The sequence below is a fragment of the Ictidomys tridecemlineatus genome, chromosome 12 (genome assembly GCF_052094955.1).
Source record: "Ictidomys tridecemlineatus isolate mIctTri1 chromosome 12, mIctTri1.hap1, whole genome shotgun sequence".
NCBI lineage: Eukaryota > Metazoa > Chordata > Mammalia > Rodentia > Sciuridae > Ictidomys > Ictidomys tridecemlineatus.
The window spans coordinates 54084962-54108160 of record NC_135488.1 but is presented as its reverse complement, the minus strand read 5'-3'; the positions used below and the strand labels follow the sequence as shown (position 1 = coordinate 54108160).

The 23199-nt window shown below is 41.2% G+C and overlaps 2 protein-coding genes across 10 annotated transcripts in view; one reads left to right on the top strand and one right to left on the bottom strand.

Moving 5' to 3' along the window:
- Positions 1-23199, top strand: part of Ctnna2 (catenin alpha 2) — a 1061169-nt gene that overhangs the window by 724333 nt on the left and 313637 nt on the right. The window lies entirely within an intron of this gene.
- Lrrtm1 (leucine rich repeat transmembrane neuronal 1) lies at positions 729-3647 on the bottom strand. 3 transcript variants are annotated; one of them, XM_078028935.1, is made up of 2 exons: positions 2840-3647; positions 729-2718 (listed from the first exon to the last, which is right to left on the bottom strand). In XM_078028935.1, exon 2 carries the CDS (start codon positions 2657-2659, stop codon positions 1094-1096), a length of 1566 nt encoding a protein of 521 aa, XP_077885061.1. In that variant the 5' UTR covers positions 2660-2718; positions 2840-3647; the 3' UTR covers positions 729-1093. The 3 variants fall into 3 exon arrangements, with proteins under 3 accessions (XP_077885061.1, XP_077885062.1, XP_005329459.1); XM_078028936.1 differs by having other exon boundaries at positions 883-2718; positions 2992-3647; XM_005329402.4 differs by having other exon boundaries at positions 883-2718; positions 2996-3646.

Below are 23199 nucleotides of genomic sequence, written 5' to 3'. Positions count from 1 at the left end.
CTGCAGGCATTCATCCTGAGTCAGGAATTCCTCTTTCCCCACAGTAACTAGGAGTGTGCTGTCATTGCTTAGGAGCTTAAGCTTACTGCAGTCTTAGCAATGTGCTCCAGAAACACAGCTTTCAGTCCTGAACATAGGGATTCTGCTTCCTTTTCAGTGAAACCACAGAGAGCAGGAGCTGAGGGACCCTCTTTAATATCGGAGGGCATGAAAAAGGGCACCAGTGCTATGAGTTCTACTGAATCAAAGGCAGAGAAGAATTATGAACAAGTGGCATTTGTAGTTAAAATTCTGAGATGATTTGAAAGATGGTTACATTAAGTGCAAAAATGTTTCTTGCTCATAGGACAAACTGTCTGGCATTGCCTTTTAAAAGCCATTTACAATGATCATTGCCTCAAAAGCTGAGTAATAATGACCAGTCCTCAGTCCACCTTTCACTTGCTTTATAATGGTCAGATTACACTGCCCACTCCCCGATAATATAAAAGATCTTGCTTTTTTCAGTCTTTACTCATGTGGGGTAAATTAATCTGTATTATTACACTGCTAAGCTTTGTTTGCCCTTTTTAACATTTAAATAGACTCTGCCTACTTTGCTTCCTGATTCCTTGATTCTTCCACTGGCAGTATCCTCCCTCCCCCTCCCCCATCCAAAGGAAATTGTAACTGTTGCTTCTCTCTTGTAACACAGGTAACAATTCATTTAGGTTACACCAGTCTGTAAAAACTGTAAATGCTATTTTATTTTAAACGTTTTAGTTTACAAAAAAAAAATCAATGATTGGTACCTTTTTACACTCTCAGATTCCTGAATATGGACAGATCTTCAAAGGGAGGAAGGAGTTTTCATATGAAATTTAAGATAGACTGTCCAGAAGGTTGTGGGGTGGGGTTTTGTTGTGTTTTATTTCGTTTTTGTTTTTAAGACACAATAAAGCTAAAATGTCAAGTCTCTGGGAGAGATCCCCTTACAGTTTCAGTCAAGGAGCAAATCAGAGCACAGACAAGGAGACCCCAGCCTGGTGCCCGCCGGCCCGACCGGCTGCCCAGGCGTTTTTGGTAGTGCATGGGTTGAGAGCCACTGGGAGGATCACACCTCGCATTCCCTCGCGGGCTGCTGGTGGCAGGTACAAGAGCCATACTCGTTGATGATCACCAGGGCTCCCTCAATGTGGTTAGGTTTGTAATCAACGTAGTATTCCTGGGCAGACATGGCAGCCATCTGATGCATGGTCTGTTTCTGCTTTTGCTTCCTGCGCTGCGTGACAAAGCACTGTCTGAGCTGCCTGAGGCTGGCTGGGAAACACTTCCAGGATACGTACAGCACCAAGACCACGATGAGGAAGGAGAAGATGAGGGCCATGGTGCCAGTGACCACTTTGTGGATCTGCACGGCATTCTCAGCGTGCTCGCCGGGGAGAGCCACGGTGGCTGGCTCGGGCGTGCCATCGCGCTGCCCCTCCCCGTCGTCCACGAGCGTGGTGGCCGAGCTATCAGGGAGTCCCAGGTCACTGCGATTGGTGACTGCCGAGAGGAGGTGACCGCTGGTGGGCTCGGCCCCATCCTCGCACAGGTGGAAGGCGTACACGGCATCTAGGACATCCTCGCCCTGTGCGTACTCCGGGCTGGCGCACTGTAAGTTGCCATCGTAGCGCCCCTGGAAGTTGCTCAGCCAAGAAGCCAGGGCACAGACGTTGCGCCCGCAGTCCCACAGGTTCCCCGCCAGGGTAATGCTTGTAAGTGACTTCCAGGAGTTGAGAATGCGGGGCTCGATGTAAGTGAGGCGGTTGGAGTCCAGCTGCAGGGACTGCAGGTGCGGCACTGTCTCGAACACATGGGGCTCCATGTACTCGATCTCATTGCCAGACAGGTCCATTTTCTCCAGGTTCCAAACCCAGTCCAGCGAGCTGACCACAATGGCCACCTTGTTCCTCCTCAGGCAGAGCGAGTTCAGAGAGATGAGGCGCGGGAAGTGGGCGAAGTTCACCTTGACCAAATCATTGTGCTCCAGGTGCAGCTCCGTGAGCTTGAACAAGCCGGCAAAAGAGTTGCGCGCCAGACTCTTAAGCTGATTGTATCCTATGTCGAGAAACTTGAGGCTGCGGCAGTCCTGGAAGATGCGCACGGGCACGAACTGGATGGCATTGGCCCGCATGTGCAGCGTTGTGAGCTTCCGCAGCCCGTGGAAGAGGTCGGGCGCGAGTGCCTGCAGTTTGTTGTACGAGAGGTCCACGCTGCGCAGGTTGGGCATGGGCCGAAAGGTGGTGTTGGCCAGTTGGGTGATCTGGTTGGAACTCAGCGTGAGTTCCTTAACTCGGCGCAGTTTCTGAAAGGCGTCCCCCTGCACCGAGCAGATGTGATTGTGATCCAGATAGAGCCACGTGAGCTGCATTAACCCCGTGAACTGGCCGGCGCGCAGCTCCGAGAGGCTGTTGTAACGCAGGGACAAGCCCAGCAGGCCGGACAGGTTGTGGGGCGCCTCGGTGAGGTTGAGCGCCTCGCAGTACAGCAGCCGCCCCTCACACCGGCACAGCTGCGGGCACCCGCTGGGGGCGGCGGGCAGCATCTGAAAGCAGGCCCCCAGCAGACACAAGACCACCCCCGAGGGCCTCCTCAGCAGCCAGTATAGACAGAGACCGAGCAGCAGGAAATCCATTAGCGAGAATCTTTCCAGAGAGACTGGAGAATGTCCATTGGAAGCGCTCGGTCAGAAATCTACATCATATTTTATTCCGAGGGAGGGGGAGCGGGAGGGGGGAGGGGGAGAAAAGGGCAAAAATCAAATAAATATATAGAAATAAAGAAGGACCCCCCTCCCCAAAAACCACACGTTCACCTCTAAGCATGCAGAAAGCTGGGCGGCATAGAAAGTTCACAGCCACGGAAAGATCAAAGAGATGGTGATTTGGTCCATGTTAGATGCTGCAGCAAAGAAAAGGGAGGAAAAAAAAAATCTTCGGGAAAGAATTTAATTAAAAAGTGTCTTACCCACCCTTTTCCAGAGAGTGACAACCTCCATTCAGCTGCTCCCTTTGTGTGCAGGCTAATTATATGCAGGGCGAGAGAAGACCCCTCTGTGTTTCCGAGGCAGCCCGGGTCCGCGGCCGGCGGATCTGGCAGGCGCACAATGTCTCACTTTGCTGCTCGGCTCCGGGCTGCAAGGGCGGCCGGCGAGGCGGGGAGGCGACTTCTAGGACCTGCAAGTTTCCCAACTACGTGCCGGAGCCCGGGCTTCGCCTTCCTGCCGCCGTCCTTTTCCTCTGCAGTTCGGACTGTGACGTTGTGGGGGAAAAAAAAAACAACTCCAAACTCGGGGCTCGCGACTCCCCAGGATTTGACAGTCTGGTTAATGTCCGTCATTGGAAACGACCACTGACCGGCGCCACCTTTTACTCCGCGGAGACTGCCTGCCATTCGCGCCCTGGGCAGCTGCGGAGAGCAGGCTCGCTCATGCTTTGCGGGGCGGCGGGGTGGTGCGGGCGGCGGGCGGCGCGGGCGGTGGCGTGGGGAGCGGCGAGCGGCGCCCGGGCTCCTTCCCTCCGCCAGGCAGTGTGCGGCGCGAGCTTGCACAGGCACCTACTGCTCACTGAGTGTCGTAAGCTGCTCACGATTGTGCGTCTTCCCGGAGCACCTCAGACATGGGCAGATGGAAAAGGGGTGGGCATAAAACCAACATTTTACCGAACCACTAAAGTAATATATGTTCTTTGATGAAATGGAAAACACTTTCAGCTTTTTTTGTCCATATTTCAAAAAAGAGGAAGGGGAGGGGGTAGAGGTAGCCTTATCAATGACAAGATATTTCCAAGTGGGAAATTGAAATATTCTGTGCTCTCCCCTGTCCCTTTTGGAAAAATATTTTTCCCCCTTCAAAGCTGTCTACGTGTAAAAGGTACGTAGGAATCTGGCCCTTTGCTTTACAAAAGCAACTTGAGAGAAGACACAGGAAGGCAATAATTTGGGGCTTGGCTATGATTTTTTTTTTTCCTTCTCCCTTTGCGGGCGCTGGAGTTCTGCAGTGAGCCAGCCCTTTTTGGTGGTGATGGGGGAATGCTTTCCAAACCCATCTGTTTTGGGACGCCATCCCAGTCCCAGTGATGTGAGATCCAGTATGGCAAAACATATCTGTGTACAAGGAGGCTTGCATGAGATCCTGCTGGGGTTTCATCAGACTACATAGGTATTTGTGGGGCACACAGTAGATGAATAAAGATTCTGCTGTATGGCATGGGGAAGACTAACTCTGACATGTGCTGTTCGTGATGATTGCACAGCCCTGCAATACGCCTCACCCCAGGAGAATGTCCTAGAGAATGGGTAGGAAAGAGGTAGTTTAAACCATAATGAATTCCCCTGTTCCTTGATGAGGATTCCTGATTAAGCTTTGAGAGTGTACTAAATTGTGTTGTATCTCTCCTAATTATAAAGAGAAGCCCTGGTCTGTTTATTCCACTCCTAATTGTATGTAGGAGTCTTTACAATGAATAAATTCTCCCTGTCTTCTATTTAGTCTGCCGGGGCTGTTGATCATCTTAAAAAAAAAAAAATCCTCAGGATGGCTGAGTAAGCAGGTGGGAAGTGAATGTGGGTAAGCCTACCTTCTTGACCATCATGATCATAAAAGGTAGTAGGATGTGAATCTCTAGCTCCTCTCTTTGAATTCCCATCATTTCTGCCTCTAGGAACTTAAAGTGTGGGCACATCTATCATGTTCATTTTGATAGGATGGAAGGTGGATTACCAGATTCCAGGTTCCACTTGCAGATTGGTCAAGCAATTTGAGTGTCCTTTAACAGCCAAGATGGAGAGACCAACCAATGGAATTAAAGTCACTAAAGACTGGTGGGACTTTTCAGGAAAAGTCATATGAATAGGGGCATGAATCATTCCATTTTGTATTCAACTATGCTCTGCCCTGGTCATTTATCTTTGAGATGGATCATTTAATTGAAAAGAACACAAATTTGAAATGTCCTAGACATCACATGCTGTCTTAGGAGCTAGAAGAGACATTAGAAAATCAACCCCCTTCATTTTGCACATGACGAAACTGAGGCCAGGAGACATCAGGGGATTATCCAAGGTCATACTGCTTATTACTGGCACAGATGTTTTCTTTTGTTATCTCTCCGTAAGTGTTGTTCTTCCTATGCTATTCCTGATGGTTGTCTCTTCTCACTCTTGCTTCTAACTTTGGACTGGGCATTTGCAGATTTTGTCCTGGCACTTCTAAGGTGCTGCAGAACACTTTAACAGACAGACAAACAATTTCACCATCAAGTAGTTTCACCTCTTGCCAAAACAATTATTCCTGACAGCAGGCTGGCTGATTAAGCCATAAAGTCTAAAGGGTTGGGGAAGAGGGGGTTGTTCAGGCACAGGCTGGGGTAAACAGCAGCCAGCCACTCAGCAAATACAGTGCATACAAGCCACCCAATCCCTATGGCTGCTAGGAAGAAAATCGTCCTAATGCATGCAGTTTGGCAAAGTGGTGACAGAGGCTGCCAAATGGGCAAGAAGAGGTCCCACTTTGGATGTCACTTGATTTGTAGAGCTGGTACAGAAAGGCAAAAAGAGTTGAGTGTTGGCAAGAAAGAAAGAGAATAAAATTAAATTCACTGCATTTATATGTGAATTTTCTTCTAAGTGTGCTACTCAAAACTTAGAAGATGCTTCTAGGCTATAATTAAGATATATATGGCTGTTCACCTTATTATCACACAAATCATCTCATCTGTATAGTGTCTTTAAACCTTTCTCACCTCTAATGTGGCAAGTTGCATCTTTTCTACAGTTTTAAACCCCTTGGCAGAACTGTATACATTAACAGATTGAAATGAGCTTTATTGAAATTTAGCTATTCCAAGTCATCTAAGTTGCAGAATCCCAATTTATTATGTATTTAAAGCATACCAGCACTGATTAAATCAATGCAAATTAGGTTAAATAAGAACAACATGAATCAAGTGTTTCAGCAAAGTTGAGTGGAGAAACGACAACTTTTGAGTCACCACAGCAAGTCGATAAAGCTGTTTTTCATGAGTTTTAATTTCATGCTTCTAAATGTCCAACATACTAAGAGAGAGAGAGAGAGAGAGAGAGAGAGAGAGAGAGAGAGAGAGAGGAGACTGACTCACCTAGAGATTTTTTTTCCCCCTCCTGTTTGTTTCTCATGTCTCTTTACCTGTCTTGTGAGAATGTCTGATTTACTGGTGATCTATGTGGCTAATATCTGTACTTGATCAATCTTTTTTTCCTGCTAACAGATTTCTATCAGTAATTCTTCTCCTTTCATGTTGAATATCTGATGAGACATGCTTGCCATACTTTGGAAATACCCTTGACATTTTCCATATTTATATGGGGAAGGATCTTGAGCCCACCTTGTTGAACTGCTATAGCAGCACTTGTAAATGTTGTGCATTGGGAATATATCCTCGGAACATCCTGCCAACTTGTGATTGGGAACTGAAGATAGCCCCCAAACTGGGGCCAGAAAGAATAATAATCTTGAAACTGTAGGTTTGGCAACTGGGAAGGATGGCTGGGGTGCTTAAGGTGTAAAGCTAATTGTTAAATACAACCTGGAACTAAGGGGGAAATAGAAGAGAGAAACTCAGACAGCAAGGTTCGTGCAGTTGGAGAAGCTAGAAATGTAGCTTGGAAGAGGGAGAGTTGATTAGTTCTTTCTCTCCTCAACTTTATCAACTAATATTTGCCTAATAAGCTCTTGGATTTTTATTGGTATTCCATGTTGTGGTGAGGGGTTCATGTGGAGGAAGCCACATACAATTATTATTACTATTATTGTTGTTGTTGTTATTGTTGTTAGTAGTAGTAGTAGTAGCAGTAGCAGCAGCAGTATGTTATTACCTTTCCTAATTCATCTCAACTGAAGGCCACCTCATTTCTTCATTTTAGTCAAAATAATTTTGGATACAAGTGTAATAATGTCTGAAATGAACTTGCATTCCAGATTGGCTTTCCATTAGTAGTCTTTGTCAATATTCAAGAGGGGAGAAATTCAAGTAGTGATTTTAATGTTCTGCCTTAGCTAGCGCCAGCCTGGACCTTGATCTTTATTTTGTTGTCTTTAATTTTCAGTAGCAGTGAACCATGGCTTTTCTTCAAAAGGAAACACTTAGAGAAATTGGGGGAGGGTGGGAGTCACCATTTTGAAAGAAGAGAATTACCCTTGTTGTTCCTGTGGTCACGTACCACACAGCTGGCATTTTATAGAGGGCCTCCACAGAGGGTTGTGAGCCCATGAGTGAGAGCGAGCGCTAAGGCTTCTCTCAAAAGGTCTACTTAGGAGAAACAAATTAGAAAGGGGAAGCCATTCCTATCAAACTGTGTGCTCCTCTTAAAACAAGGTAGTGTTATGGATAACAATAAGAAAGTACTTGGCTACAGGATTGAAGACTCAGAGACAAACCCACACAGATACAGTCATCTGATCTTTTGACAAGGGTGCCAAAAACATACATTAGAGAAAAGACAGTCTCTTTAACAAATGGTGCTGGGCCATATGTAGAAGAATGAAACTAAATTCTTATCTCTGATCCTGCATAAAATTCAACTCAAAATTGATCAAAGATCTCAGAATTAGATCAGAAACTGTGCAACTTCTAGAAGAAAATATAGGGTCAACACTCCAGCTTTTAGGCACAGGCAATGACATTCTCAATAGGATCCCTAAAGCACAGTGAATAAATTAAGAGTTAATAATGGGACAGCATCAAATTAAAAAGCTTCTGCATAGCAAAGGAAATGATTAAGAGACCCCACGGGATGGGAGAAAAATCTTTGCTAGCTCTACTTGTGACAGAGGATTAATATCTAGAGTATATAAAGAGCTCAAAAATATTTACACCAAAAAATCAAATAATCCAATTAATAAATGGACAAATGAATTAAGCAGATACCTCTCAAAAGAAGAAATACAAGTGGCCAACAAATACATGAAAAAAAATGCTCAACATTATAAGCAATTAGGGAAATGCAAATCAACATTACACTGAAATTTCATCTCACACCAGTCAGAATGGCAGTCATCAAGAATGCAAATAATAATAAATACTGGAGAGGACATGGAGAAAAAGGAGCACATTTGCACTTGGTGGGACTGTAAATTAGTACAACCACTGTGGAAATCAGCATGGAAGTTGCTCAAAAGACTAGGAATGGAACCACCATATGAATCAGCTATACCACTTCTAGTGTTTTCCCTGAAGAATTAAAGGCATCTTACTACCGTGATGCATGCATACCCATGTTTATAGCAATGCAATTCACAAGAGCCAAACTATGGAACAACCTAGGTGTCCATCAATGGATGAATGGATAAGAAAATGTGGTGTATATATATACACAACGGAGGTTTATTCTATTCAGCCATAAATAAAACTGAAATTATGGCATTTGAAGGTAAATAGATGGAACTAAAGATCATCATGTTAAGCAAAATAAGTGAAGCTTAGAAAGTTAAGGGTTGTTGTTTCTCTCATATGCAGAAGCTAGACAGGATAAAGGAAAACAAAGGTGGGGGTATATCTTCTAAAAATCCAAGGGAGATCAGCAGAGGAAAGAGAACAAGAGGTGGGAGGCAGGGAGGGAGCAGGGAAGCGCTGGGAAGCAATATTGGCCAAATTATAACGTTATATTGTGTGTATGTATGAATGAATATGTAACAACAAATCCCATCATTATGTACAACTATAATGCACCAATAAAAAATGTGGGAAAAAAAATACCTGCTGTGTTCAATGAATGATGTGAGCAATAGAGGTAAACCAAAGAAACATGGGCTCAGGGGGCCTCCTGTCAAGTTAATCCTGGGCTCCTCTTCACAAGTCTTCTCCGTTCTGATTCCTGCTTTGATCTTGGCATGGTAGGCTTTACTGTTGTATTATCCTTGGTTCATCTTTGCTTACTTTACTTTTTATTCTTCAAGGTTGATGTCCATTCTCTATGTTTCCTTAACCAACTTACTCCAGCACCCTTCCCATTGGGAAGTTATCCCTTATTCCTCTCCATGCTAATAACAGCTTATCTTTACCCATTTGTGTCCTGTTTATTTTATAGGAGTATGACAATAAATTATAAATAGAACATTCTCAAACAGAAAGGGACATTGTACATCTTGAGATCAAGGAGGTAAATCACCTCAGTTGGGATTTCTGCTTTGCTACTTTTTATCAAGATGACACTAAGCAAGTCACTCCGTGCTTAGTGAAGTCAGTGGAATGGGGTTAAGTATGGCTGTCTTAAAGGACACTTGGGGGGAATTAAATGAGATCATGTATTTTAGAGTCTTGAGACTCACGAGTATAGGCCAGAGACCAGCAACCTCAGAGCTTGTTAGAAATACGGACTCTGAGGCCTCTCCCCAGACTCAAGTAAATCTGCATCTAACCATTAGCCCTACATAATTTGACAAGTTTTGAGAATCATTCTACTGGAGCCCTGACAAATTCTAACCTGAAACAGAAACGCAGGCCTCATTGATTCCCTAGTTTTGTAACAGAAATTGAAGGGAGAGAAAGGTTAAGTGATTGCCCACCCTTGGTGGTGGAATTGGGTCAAAAAGTTAAAAAAAGAAAAAAAAAAAAAGAAAGAAAGAAAGCAAACTTTCAGAATCATGTCTTCTCTCTCCCACTAGGTTTTAAACACATAGAATGCAAGCTTTGTGTCTATCACGGTCTGAAGCACTTGGCAGGGTTCTCAATAATTAAGTTTGGTTTAATAATCAGTGTGTCAGGAACTGTAGAAGCCTCATAGGTGCTAACTCTGGGCATCTTCTGGCTGGCTTCATTCCCTATTATCTTTAAGAGATAATAGTGTTCAGACATCTGGCATAAGACTTTGATTTCATGTTCCCAAGACAGGCAGCAGTAGCATGGTGATTGATCTGACAGGGCAGCCCAGCATGTTGCTCCCTCACACTCAGAACTGTGAAGGGTCAGGAATACATGAGGGAAAGTGCTTTGGAGGTGCATGAAAGCTGATTTCCCAGAAAAATCTATGACATTACCAATGTTTGCTTATATTACTTTTTAGTTTTTTTTTTTTTTTAATCATTGCCAATCTGCCACTATGGCATAAGTGTGTTTCTCATGGATGCTTTCATTATAGAAAAAAAAATGAAAAAAAAGGAGAAAAAGCAAAATGAAAAATTAAATTCTAAATAAAGATTAAATCAGCTAAAACCCAAATACCCAGAAATAAACTGTTAAGTTTTGAATACAGAGTCTGTTCCTTAGAAATTTCCCCCTCTTGTTTAGTAATTCGAATGTTACCGTTTTTTAGCCATTACAGGATACACAGTGATGAATAGCCTCATACATATACCTTTGCCTATTTGGGCAACTGTGCCCTATATTTTAATTCGAGACATGGAATTTGTGTTCAGAGGGTGAACTTTAAAAAGATTTTTGAATACATAATGCAAATTGTCCTCCTGAGACTATTACACATGCTTCACCCTCAATGGCAGTTTTGCTGTTTTCTCAAGAAAACTTGGAATGCCACACATAAATGGTCCCTTCTCTTTCACCTGCTGGGAACTGACTGAGATGAGTGCCTGAGTCTGTTCTTGATACTATGGAGCCATCCTTCTTTCTGACACCCCTTTTTCTCCTCAATTCTGAGGAGGCTATTCCCAGTTAAGGAGAGTGTTGGATTTGGGACCCTCATGGTTCTTTCTAGTTTCTCATGAGCATTCAATTCCTGCTTCTTATCATGTAGCTGGCCAGACCAGTTATTTTCACAAAGTGTTAATATCTTAAAATAGTCTAATCAAGTGTGACTTAAAGAATTTGGTGGTGGCAAGAGTATTCAAACATATTTATGAAATGCATAAGATGGTTCCATTCTTTGAGATTGGAACTACAACATACTATTCATTTACATCACAAACCTTATTTTTCTTGTTTTCAACCATTCACTTGGGTTGTGTATTAACACTATTAAAATAAAACCAATGTGCTAGTACAGTTTTGAGAACATTTATTTGATTGCAGTCCTTAGGTACATTCGACTTTAAATTGGCTACCACTATATGTGTCAGTCACCTTTTCATTACTATAACAAATGCCTGAGGTAAATCAACTTAAGAAAAAAAATGGTTTATTTTGGCACACAGTTTTGGATGTTTTGGTCTATAACTGATTCTCCCTTTGCTTTTGGGTCTGTGAGAGGGGAGCACATCATGGCGGGGTATGTGTGGAAGAGCAAAACAATCTGCCTCATGGCCAGAAATTGAGAGAAGAGAAAGAGACTGGGGTCCCACAACCTCCTTTAAGGGAATGCCCCCTCTGATCAGAGAACTCCCACTAGGCACCACCTCTTAGAAGTTTCTACCACCTCCCAAAAGTCACATTGGGGAACAAACCTTTAACACATGGCCCTTTGAGAGCTCCTCAATATCCAAACCAAGAAGTGTTTCTAAGGTTCACATTTTGCGCAATATGGAAGACTGCTGGTACAGAAACCTGGGTCATGTTTGATGGCAAGCAATTAGGGGGATAACCAGACAGCTACAGTTGTTCTACTTGATATTAGTACATCTCACCTCCTCATCCTAGCCACAAACAGTGGAGCCAATTTAATTATGTAGTAAATTCTATCTCTGGTACATTTTGGCACCTAATTATCTTGTTTTGTGGAATTTTCTAGATGTGGCTAATTTTGTCCTCACAAAGCCCTAGAGACAGTCCTATTATTTTCTTACTTTGAGACCCTCTAATATCTACCTCTATAGGTGGGAGATAAACATGAGAGGTCTATTGGAGTGGCCACATACCCTCTCTTTTTTTTAGTGCAGTCTGGCTCAGTCGTGGATGCACAGGGACTCTTGTGGAATTGAGCTTATTAAGTGGTTTGAATGCTTGCCTAATCAAAAGTCTTTGTAATCTGAACTAAATATAAAAAGACTCTATATTACATTGACATAGAAGCACAAAATATTAACCCTAGAAGGTACCAACTTACAGAGTTGAGTCTACACAGATTGATGCCTTCTCTGTGTTGGCCTCCTTGTGTACATCTATTTTGTAGAGAAAATCACTCACCATTCAGGAGCAACGAGTCTTCTGTGGGAAATCAGTTGGATGCATTTAACTCTTCCTTCAAACTGTCTCCCATTCTCAGGACCCACTTTGTCATCTCCCACAGGCACCCTGAGAATGCCTTTCAATGATTTTCCATACATGTTTGTTGCTATACTTCTTTGTTTGGGTTAGCTTATGTTAAGTCAAGTTGGGGATTCAGCTGGTGATGCGTAGTTAGATAAAATGTGGTCCCTGCCTTCGTGTTCTCAGACGTGGAGTGGAAATGATGAGTAACAAATCAAAGTGATTCATGCTGTGGCAGAAACATAAACAAGGGCAATGGCTGGAGAGCTTGCTCAAGCTCATTGAGCAAGGCCAGGGAGAGGGGATTGGAGGAAAGGAAGAGGAACCCGCCAGATGGGCAGATAAAGAAGGCCGCTCCTCAATTAACAAAGTCTATTGAAAAACTATGGGATCTTCTGAGATGCACTGACTGTGTAGAGCATAGGTGGAGAGAGGAGGCTGAGGAGACATGAGACCAGAGTGTCAGTTTAGAGCCAGATTTTTTGCAACCTGGAATGTGTGAGTTCCAATATGTGGATGCAAGGAATATAATGCTGTTGATGGCCTTGAACAAGAAGGGAGGAAAGGGACACTGGAAGCAAGAAGGGCATTTGAGAGGCTACCTCATCTGTTCAAATGAGATATTGTGTGCGACTGAATAGGTTGACATTACAGCTGGACAGGGCAGGCCAGGTGTAATGATAGTTCTGCAGGGGAATGGACAGTCGTTTTAAATGGGGATTTTCTGAGAAATACTTTAAGGTTATTACCATAAAGTGAGTTGCTTATGGGTAAAAGAAAGGCATGGAAGATGTAGAAGTAAGATGTAGAAGTAAGTTCCAATAGTTGTAAGTAGTTGAAGATCTGGACATATGTCACAAGTGCACGATGAGAGAGATTCCCTAGAATGTGCTTGGTGGTTATGGTGGTTGTAGTAGATGCAGATTCCCCCACTCCCCAAATAAAGATTAGAGTATGGCTGATGAACCAAAAGAAATCTTCACCATTAAATAAGGTGATGTGGATATGGAAAGCAACCGGATGACAGGAATTGGAAGCGGTTTGTTTGTATGTTATATACAAATTGCATGTTTTGGCTAAAGACATTCTAATTTTAAATAAACCCTATTCAACCAGTAAGCAAGCAGTACTCCAGGATGTATTTAATTTGGGGCTTGACACAAACATGTGCAAAGCTTTTTTGAAAGTGATGTTTTCAATGTAGAAAAATCCTAGGGGACAGAAAAGGTAGACTGCCACAATAGAAGGGACAGTTTAATAAAATTGAGAAACATTATCCGATCTATATGGAGGGGCATTAATGTATGGTCCTGAGACTGCCTTTAATATGCATTTCATATTGCTGTGAAAACCAAAAAAAAAAAAAAAAAACCTTTGAGATTAATAGGCTTTGAGAGCACTCCCAGACTGTCAAGGATTACCAACACTGGGGAGGACCCTGACAGTGAGCAAGTCAGCAAAGAAAGTATGCAGAAATGGCACTGTCTGCTGAAGGGCTCTGTGTCCACAACCGGCTGACGTTGAGCATATCCTTCCCCAAGAGGGTTTGTCATTGGCATCTCATATCAGCATAAGATTATTCCTTCATGGATAGACCTTATGTTACCTTCTCAGATATGAAACAAGGTGATGGTTGGAGTTTGTGTCCTTCGGAAGGCAATTCTATTTTTATAATTTTAGAAGATGAATCAGAAACACCTGACAACTTAGTGAAGAGGATTTTTGAAATTTCTGCATCTATGGTAAAGAGAAAAATGTTCTGCCATTTTAAGCTGTGTGACTTGGACAAATGATTTAACCTGTAAGCAGCAGTTTTCAACACAGTAAAAAATAAAATTAGACTTAATCATAAAATTAGAAATGGTTCAGATGCTATTGAAATAGCTACTTATATAGATTTCTATTATGTAAGAGTACAATTACACAATATAGCTTAAAGATAAGAAGGAAAACAAATCAGAAGCACAAAGATCAAGTACTATTAACTCACTCTAACTTGATCTACTTTCAATATTGCATAAAAGTAACACAAACACCCAAATGTGTGGTCATTAAAATGACGATGTTTTGTTTAGCTTGAATATCTGTATGTTGTCTGAAGGTATTTTCCGAGTGAAGCAGGTTGATTAAGATCCACTCTGCTCACTCAAGTGTTGTCTATCAACTGGAGAATGAGCTGGAGACTAGATAATCCAAGATGGATTGACTCACAGGGATGGCAACTGGCAGGCTATTGGCTGGGATCCACTAGACTGTACCTTGGTTCTCTCCCACATGAAATCTCATCCTTTAGCATGCCAGTAGTGATCCTGTAGTGATTGCAAGGTTCTAGGAATAGCAAGAGAGAAGAAGTCTCAGTGTATGTACACTTTTCAAGACTGGTAACCTAGCAAGTTTCTATTGTCTATTGACCGAAGCTAGTCATGTGACTTAAGGTAAACTTGACTTAAGGAATGTAGAAATATGCTCCATCTCTCAAAGAGAGGGAAGAATTTTGTGGTTGCTTTTGCAGAATAAATATAGCAGTAGTGGCTTAATGTCACTACAATTGTATATACTAAATGCTGTCAAGTGATTTTTATTTCTCAAGCCTTCAACAGTATCATCTATAAACACCAAGATCTGGCAGCAAACGTATCACCTACAGCTTGTTAGAAATGCAGAATCTCAGGCCCTTCTCAAGATATACTCAATCAGAATCTACATTTTACAAGATCTCCAGGTGATTCATAAACCTGCTAAGATTTTAGAAGCACTCTAGCTTTTTTTTTTTTTTTTGCTATTCTCTTTCCTAGGGTTGCTATGTTCTCCTGTTGAGTGATAGATCTTTGATTTTTAAAGGTGCCAAAACTGTTTCTTTCTGCACAATTGAAACAGAACAAACACAGGTTTAAACAGTAAAACAGGTTGCTTCACAGCATGAATAGCTGGAAAGAGAGGCTATAACATTTTTCTGCTCAATTGTCCTTTGCCTGTAAAAATAGAAATTTAAAATTAAAATACCAGTGCATAAATATTCAAAAAATATTGTATTTGACTAGGAAGCATCATTTAGACATTAGAGTAATCTGAAGAAGTAAAAATGGGAAGCACATACTTAAACTGACCTTTTGTGTTCCTCAACAATTGCTTAACCACCTTGGTTTTCTGAAGGTCCGAAGATCAACACCCCAATCTTTATCCCACGATTTAATTATCTTTAGAACATATGCAAATCCCTTGGGTATTCTTTTGAATTTTTTACAAGTAATAGGACCCAGCAGAACGTATGAAGCATCTAGATGTGCAGGTCATACGTCTAAGAAATACAAATATCCTGAAGTTTGGTGGATTCTCTTCATTTCATATTGTCAAAATAAGGGGAAGAAAGTAGGAAGGGGAAGCTAAATTTCTGACAATACAAGTTTATTTCACTAGGCTGAATATACGTAAGTGCCATCTAAAAGGCTGGTAACTTTTCTCAACTTTGACTTTCATTTAAGTGAAAGAAACTGATTATGATTTCCAAAGCCCTCCCCTAGTTTTGCCTTTTGCCTGGGGGCTGACCAGAACAGAAAAAAAAAAAAATAGAAAAGAAAGAAAGAAAGAAAGTTTGCATTAAAGCCTAACGCTGTTCTTTACTGGGAAATTTGCTTGGTATGTTCTCTCCTTAGAATGTGACACACCTCCTTTGACTAATGCTACTTTAATTGTATATGCTTTGGGGTCCTAGTCTTGTCATTAACCAGCCAGCCAATCAATGGTTAACCTATTTCTTTACCAGTTACTCTATGCGGTATTCTAGGTTGGAAACCCTAGGAAAGGGAATAACCGTAAGCAGACCAAGTAAACAAGCAAACAGATCAGTTAATTATAGGTACTGATAAAACTAGGGAAAAGTAACATAGAACCATGTGGAAGAGGGAAATGAAGGCATAGGATCTGTCTTATGTAAGGTAAGGCAAGACTTCCTAGAGGTGTCCTTTGAATTGAAACCTGAATGATTTGTAAGAGCCATCTAAAGCTCAATAGGATGTACATTCCCAGCAGAGGGAAAAGCCTGGGCCCAGGCCCTGAGCGCAAAGCAAGCCTGTGTTGAACAGCCTAAGTGAGATGGGGTTTAAGAGATGGGACGGAGGATTTTGAACATAAGATATGCTTCCTTAAAGAATCAACACACCTTTATGTAGAACATCATAAATACTTGCCAGCAACCTCAGGCTTTAAATTGGAGTTGAATATATTAATTCTACTTATTCCTCACAATTCTATGAAATCCTACTATTTTATCAGTATACATAAGGAAATTAAGGCACATAAAATGAAGACACATGCCTTAAGACAGATGGCACTAATGCCATGTATTTTCTACATTTTCTAGATACTAATGGGAGAACTAAGAAAACTAGATACCAATCAGCCTTTTGACCCTGAGAAGGCCAAACCTGGCTCTTCTACAATCATCCCTTTCTGTGGAGATTCATCTAGAGTAAAAGCAGGAGAAGGGATGGGGCAATTCATACTCTCCTCCTAAATTCCCACTCCTCTCGCCCCCCTTCTGCCATCTGTTGCTGTTTGTGCAGAAAAAGAACAGAACAGAATAGAACGACCACACACATTCAGAAATCTCATTTTGTATGTGGGAGTCTGGATTCATTAACAAGTTCCTTAAACTCTCCCTGCACTTACAACACCAATCTAAACATAACCCAGGGAAGTCATGGGGAGAGGTGATGATCAGCTTTGTGATGCCGAATGTCAGCATCCAAATTCATCATCTGTTACTTCCTAGTAAGTGTCTTCTGCTTCATGCAGGTGGTTTTTCCAAACAGCTTCTAAGTAAATAATGCTTATTTCAACATTCTCTAGACTCTACATTGACCTTGTAATTATAACCCCTGCTTAATTTCATTTCCTTCATCAGTTCTTCCATTCTTATACTGACCCTTTACCCATCCACCCATAAACCTATGTATCCATAGACGCACAGGTTCATTCAACAATCACATGGAAGGTGCTTATTCTGTATCATTAACTATAATAAGTGCTAAGGGATACAAGATTTTTGGGATAGCATTTTTCTCTTTGAAACATTTACTCCTTAGAATGGTAATCACAACCTCAAATGGCTAAATTAATCCCTCCCTCCTTTTCATATTATTCATCTAAAAATTAAATGATCTATTAAATACTGTTTTAAACTACTCTCCAGATATTTCTGTATACCATCATCCACTTCCTTTTTTTTTTAAATGTCTCCTAGGTTGAAATTTTTCAAGCATGGACTCTAAATCATATTTCTGAAAATAGTGAACATGGAATACAATTTGTATAAGTTCTAGCCTAACTACTTATTAGTATTTGTTTTGGTTTTGGTGGGGGAGTAAACTCCCTTTTTATATAAAGAATAGAAGTTAAATTGGAGAATATCTAAGATCCCTTTCAGTTCTGACATTCATGAGTTTTGTGACCCCTTAAATACTGAACAATGGTTGCAAAATGAAGGGAAACATCCATACAAAGATGTGGATGGTTTGTTACAAAGGCCACATTTATGCAGTGGGAGGTTTTCTAACTGTAATGTAACTGCCATGGGCTTAGAGGCTGGAACAAGTAGATTTAAAAACAAACCACCAAAAACTCAGAATGGACTTTTCTTGTGAAGCTGGGCCTTTAAAGAGGGACTTGGGATAGGCAGGAATTATTCCCTAGTCCACAGAGCAATGAAGACAGGAGATATAACTAAGCCAATTCTCTCTCCATTTTTTTCTTGGGGTGCTGCATTTTGACACTAATTATTAAAACACAGACAATATCTGAATGACCCTAAAAGTGAACAATTAACTCATGATGACTAAGGAAAGGTAGACTATCAGAGTTTCATCTCTCTGCATAAGGAACTGCTGACAAAGGAAAAATCTCATCCTCTACCAAACCCTATCGCAGATGGGAGCCTGGCTTGATTGAAGCCCTACCTATTCAAAGGGTCATCTTGAATTCCTTTGTACAGGTTAACTATGTTTAGATAGTGATAGCCCTATATGGGTAAGTACTCATTGTAGAAACAAATATCTAAAAGATTCATCTATTGTACTTAATTTCAATATAATTGATGTTTGAAAGGTATCTACTCATTTGAATGTCACTTAATAGGAATCAACTCCTTGCTTTCAAGGTAATTGTTCAGGAATGGCTGATGGATACTAAACAGTTTTTAAATTGTTGTTTTCGGTTTTGTTGCATACAACTAAAGTATCATTTGATGAAATGAGACTGGCATATTGGAAAACTAGCCACATCTCTTCAGAGTCAAACAGGTTTTGTGTCTTTATATAACATATAAGGGATAGTACATCTTGCCTATCCTCGTTGTGAGCATTGCAAAAGCTTTAGAACTCTTTTTGAGATCCAGATATACCAGAAAGAATATTATTCAACCAGGGCGGAGATCAACGTATTGTTCGCTTTGATGATTTTGCCCTTTCAAAATCCCAAATATGTGAAAAAAGAAAAGCAATACCATGCAAGTTTAGTGATTTAGACATAGGGAGATTGTACTGGGGTCTCTAATTCTGGAATTTTACTTTTCACTCTGTATTGGCACCTAGCACACTATCCCAGCTGCCATAAAAATCACAAAGTAAACTAGTTGGCATTTACCACCTACCTAACTGCAGCAGTGTCAAGAGGGTTAAAATGAGACATATTCAAAAGTTCTCCAGAAGTATTTGATGTTCTGTGTAAAGGCATTAACAGCTCATGAACTGGGTCCTTCTGCGGGAGTGAGTGTCTCTTCCTGTAGCCTGCTGGTAGGAAATGAGGCAAGGTTTTTCATCCAACTATTTTGGGAACAGATAAGAGAGGAATTGCATGTTATAAAGTAATAACCGGAATGTCAGAGAATAATTTTGTTCTGATTCTGACATTTAGCGACTGCTTTAATCTTGGGCATTATTTTTCATCCATTTAATATTTTTAAGGAACTCTGTGATTTATTCACTATCAGACCAAAGTGTCTTCATCGATAAAATGGGATTAACATTCTTGCCTTATAGCACAACTTTGAAGAACATAAACATAAGGATATATATATGCCATTGATTTTAAAGTTTCATTCTACAGTTGTGAAATGTTTTTATTGTTTTTTTTTTTTTGTCATTTTGGTAAGACTGCTACTTAAATAGTAGACGTTCATTTAACATTGCCATTTCCCCCCCCCCTTCATTGGCCAGGTCACTTCATTCTTCAACAAAGTGGAGATCTGTGTTCAAAGAAATGCTTAAAGTTCTTCTCACATCCATGTTTCTTTTGCAATTCCAGCAGCTCTTCAACCTAAGACCAGGATTGAACCATGGCTTCCTTTCTCTGAAAGATGATACATACAGTCAGCTCTTGCTTCACAGAGTGGCTGCATGAGGAACAGACAGAGCATTTGAAATCACTTAAAGATGATGATCATGTGGAGGAATAGCTCTCAATTTCATTTCTTATTCAATATCAAGTGTGTCATGAAAGACTTGACTTTATTAATATCATTCTTCTTTTACTTCATCACTTTTGAATGTTTTAAAGTAAATCACAAATCTCATAATGTTTTACTCCTAATATTTTATACTTTCTTCTTCTTCTTCTTCTTTTTTTTTTTTTTTTTTTGTAGTTCTGGAGACTGAACTCAGGACATTGTGCATACTAGGAAAATGTTAGACCACTGGGCCCCATCTCCCCATCTCTTTAAAAATATAAAAGACTTAAAAAAACCCACTAACAATAATACAATGCACCTTGGGGAATTAATGATCATGCCTTTTTAATATCTAATACATGGTTCATATTCAGATATCTCAGGTTATTCTTCAAATATGTTTTCTTTTAAAGTAGATTTATTTGAGTCTGGATCCAATCCATATCTCCAAAATCTATTTCTTTGGGGAGACAGTGTCTTTGAGAGAAACAGAGAGGAAGAATAGCCCTAGAAATTCCCTTAAGCAGAATGTACTAATATTCATTCACTCATTTGTGCAAATATTTATTGAGGTTTTTAAAAATGTGCTAGATGTCATATATATATATATATATATATATATATATATATATATGTGTGTGTGTGTGTGTGTGTGTGTGTGTATATATATAAATTTGGCATGATAGGTTCTGTGACATGCTCACATATAAAAATGACTAAAAGAAACAAGATAAGCAAAAAGTTTATAACAGACATAACATGGAAAATCTTGACAAACTAGCAAGTAAAGATTTATAGTATATAGTGTAGGGAGCTCTCTTGGGAAACAAAGGAAGCTTAAGAGGGCTTGGCGATTTAATTGGGAGGTGTTTTAAGTCATAGTGATTTTCATCACTATGACCAATGTACTTGACAGGAACACAGAGGAAGAAAAGTTTATTTTGGCTTATGATTTTGTAGGTCTTAGTCTATAAACAGCCTACTCCATTGCTCTGGCCCAAGGTGAGGCAGTACATCATGGCAGAAGGATGTGGAGGAGGAAAGCAGCTCGGTCCATGGCAAACAAGAAGCAAAGAGAACAAACTCTGCCTACCAGGGACAAAGTACAAACCCCAAGTCATGGTCCTCAGTGACCTACCTCTTCCAGCCGCACCCTACCTGTCTACAGTTACCACCTCATTAATTCATATCAGTGGATTAATGCACTGATTAGATTAAGGCCCTCATAACCCAATAATATTACCTCTGAATTGTATTTTCTCAGGCATGAGCTTTTAGGGGACACCTCATATCTAAACCATAACAGGGAGACAACACTAGGAAAAAGGAAACAAGATAGTTCTCCAGACATGACATATGGACAGGGGCTCCTGGTGCAAACCCGACTGGTAGTAACAAAATATTCTCAGGGCAGTATTTACTGAGCAAAGTACAAATGATGGGGGAAGTACAAACAGAGATGACGTGAAAGAAGTATGTTAGATTAGTGATTTGTCTTGAGAGACATTATTCCTTTATTAAACAGCATGTTTTAAAAGATTTAGTGATGTATAGTGAATGTTTAGAATGTATGCAAATGAACTACAACCAGGGATAATGATGGAATTTATCCTTTTTTTAAGGCTAGAATGATGGGCTTTAAAAAAAATTAGATGTTTTCTAATATGTCAGATGGCTATACATTCTAAGCCCAGTTAATTGTGGCAAGGTTTCATTTTTGTGAATGTGTTTATGTACATGCACTCATGGACTCTAATGAATGATAAAATGCTATATCACAAGAAGTGAGAAATATTAATGTCAGGTTAGTCTTTACTGTGACTATATTTAATCAATACCTTATTTCTGCTAACATGTTTTGCAAGGCTAGCTCTGACATGGAAGATAATCTATACTTTCAGAAAAGCTATAGACCTTCTGAAGGTGCTTTGTATTTTATTTATTTTTTATTATTATTTTAAGTGTACGGGCTTCAGAGAAGTAGGGTTATTCCTCTTGCTGAGGAAGCCAACAACACAACAAAACATGATTTTAAATGTGGGTGCTGTTTTTAGAGATGAGGCTGAAGATATTCCTGTTATGTGCACAATTCCACAGAGCCACTTTATCATTTTGTTTTTCTTTCTAGAAAGCAAATTACCATCTGATAAGCATGCTTAATTTTTTTTTCTTTGTAGTATGTGACTAGGCTTTTATTAGTTGCATCCACTAAATCAAACTCAGTGTAGGTCAATGTCAATAAAATGACCAGTGATGAAAACTAAGTCATACAGTGGCTTTTCTGAGCCCCTCATTTCTTGTGGTCTGAAAACACACCCATGAATGGATGAGCGTGTGTGTTCTGGAACTGGTGCCCTGGGCAGCTCATGCTCTGCAAGGTGCTACTTCCCCGAATAAACCAATGAGCCTATTTACCATTGTCATAGTAACACGCAATTCGGGGGCCCACAGAGACTTAATCCCTGATAGGCGATTGTTCCCTTGCTTGGGCGGCCGTGCCCGCTGTGGGGCTGACTGCCACCCCGGGGCTCCCGCAGCGCAGCTCCCGGACGGCTAGCCGCGGCTGGGGAGGCGGTCCTATGTGTCACTGGTCCAGATGCAGCCGAGCTGCCCGGCGCCCCGCCATGGCTGCGTGTGTTGCCATGACGATAGGAAATGCTCCTCAGGGGAGATGGGTGCCAGGGTTGCCTTGTCCGATTTCCAAAACCAAGTCACTTTTGTAAGTTCTTCGGCTTGTGAGAAAGATCCTCTTACCACTGGGTGCCAATCAGATGCCACACTCCAAACCAATCAAAGCCATTTTGCAATCCAAGAGAGTGCAGTGGGTCAAGTCAGCCCATCCCCTGCCCTGTGCCATTGACAAAGGCAAAACACTTCCTCCTAATGTAGTTCCCGCTTTAACCCACCCCACACCGTTCTAGGAGCCACTGAAGGGCATGATGGTGGGTACCAGAAATAGGGATACGATTTTCAACAGGAAAACTGTGGTTCTTGAAAATAAGCCATCTTTTTGAAGAGAAATGAGTGGCCTGTAGTATTACCCCCAGGTTCCTCACTTGAGGAAAATTTGGAGTCCTTGCTGGCACCAGCCCTTCTTTGCCCCACTGGTTATATCTTTCCTCTATAAGGTAGCTCAGTAGTTCCCAAATCATACTATCACTTAGGAAGAGCTTTATTTTTGACTTGCATTAGACAGGCTACCAGCCCATCACATCCCAAGCTTTTGAGATAATAGAGCTGCAGAAGAACCTGGGAATCTGAATTTTGAAGCAGAACTTCCAGGGTGATTCTGAATATGCATTCAGATGTGGAAATTATTACGTAGATCTCCTTTCTTCCCCTTCATCTCTAGATTTTCCTCTTCTCTCTCTCTCTCTCTCTCTCTCTCTCTCTCTCTCTCTTTTTTGGCCTGCTATCAATCAAATTCAACTCCCCTTTCCCTCCACTTCCTTCTGCCCCTCCATCTGTATGTATTGCTTAGCACCACAGATATCCAGAAAGATCCAGGCATCTGGCTGGGTTTCCAAGACACAAGCTCCTCCTGTCATATCTTACAGGACCCCCCTACACTACTAGAAGTGACACAGAAGGAGAAAGATGATTTCCCCTCCCCCTAACTCT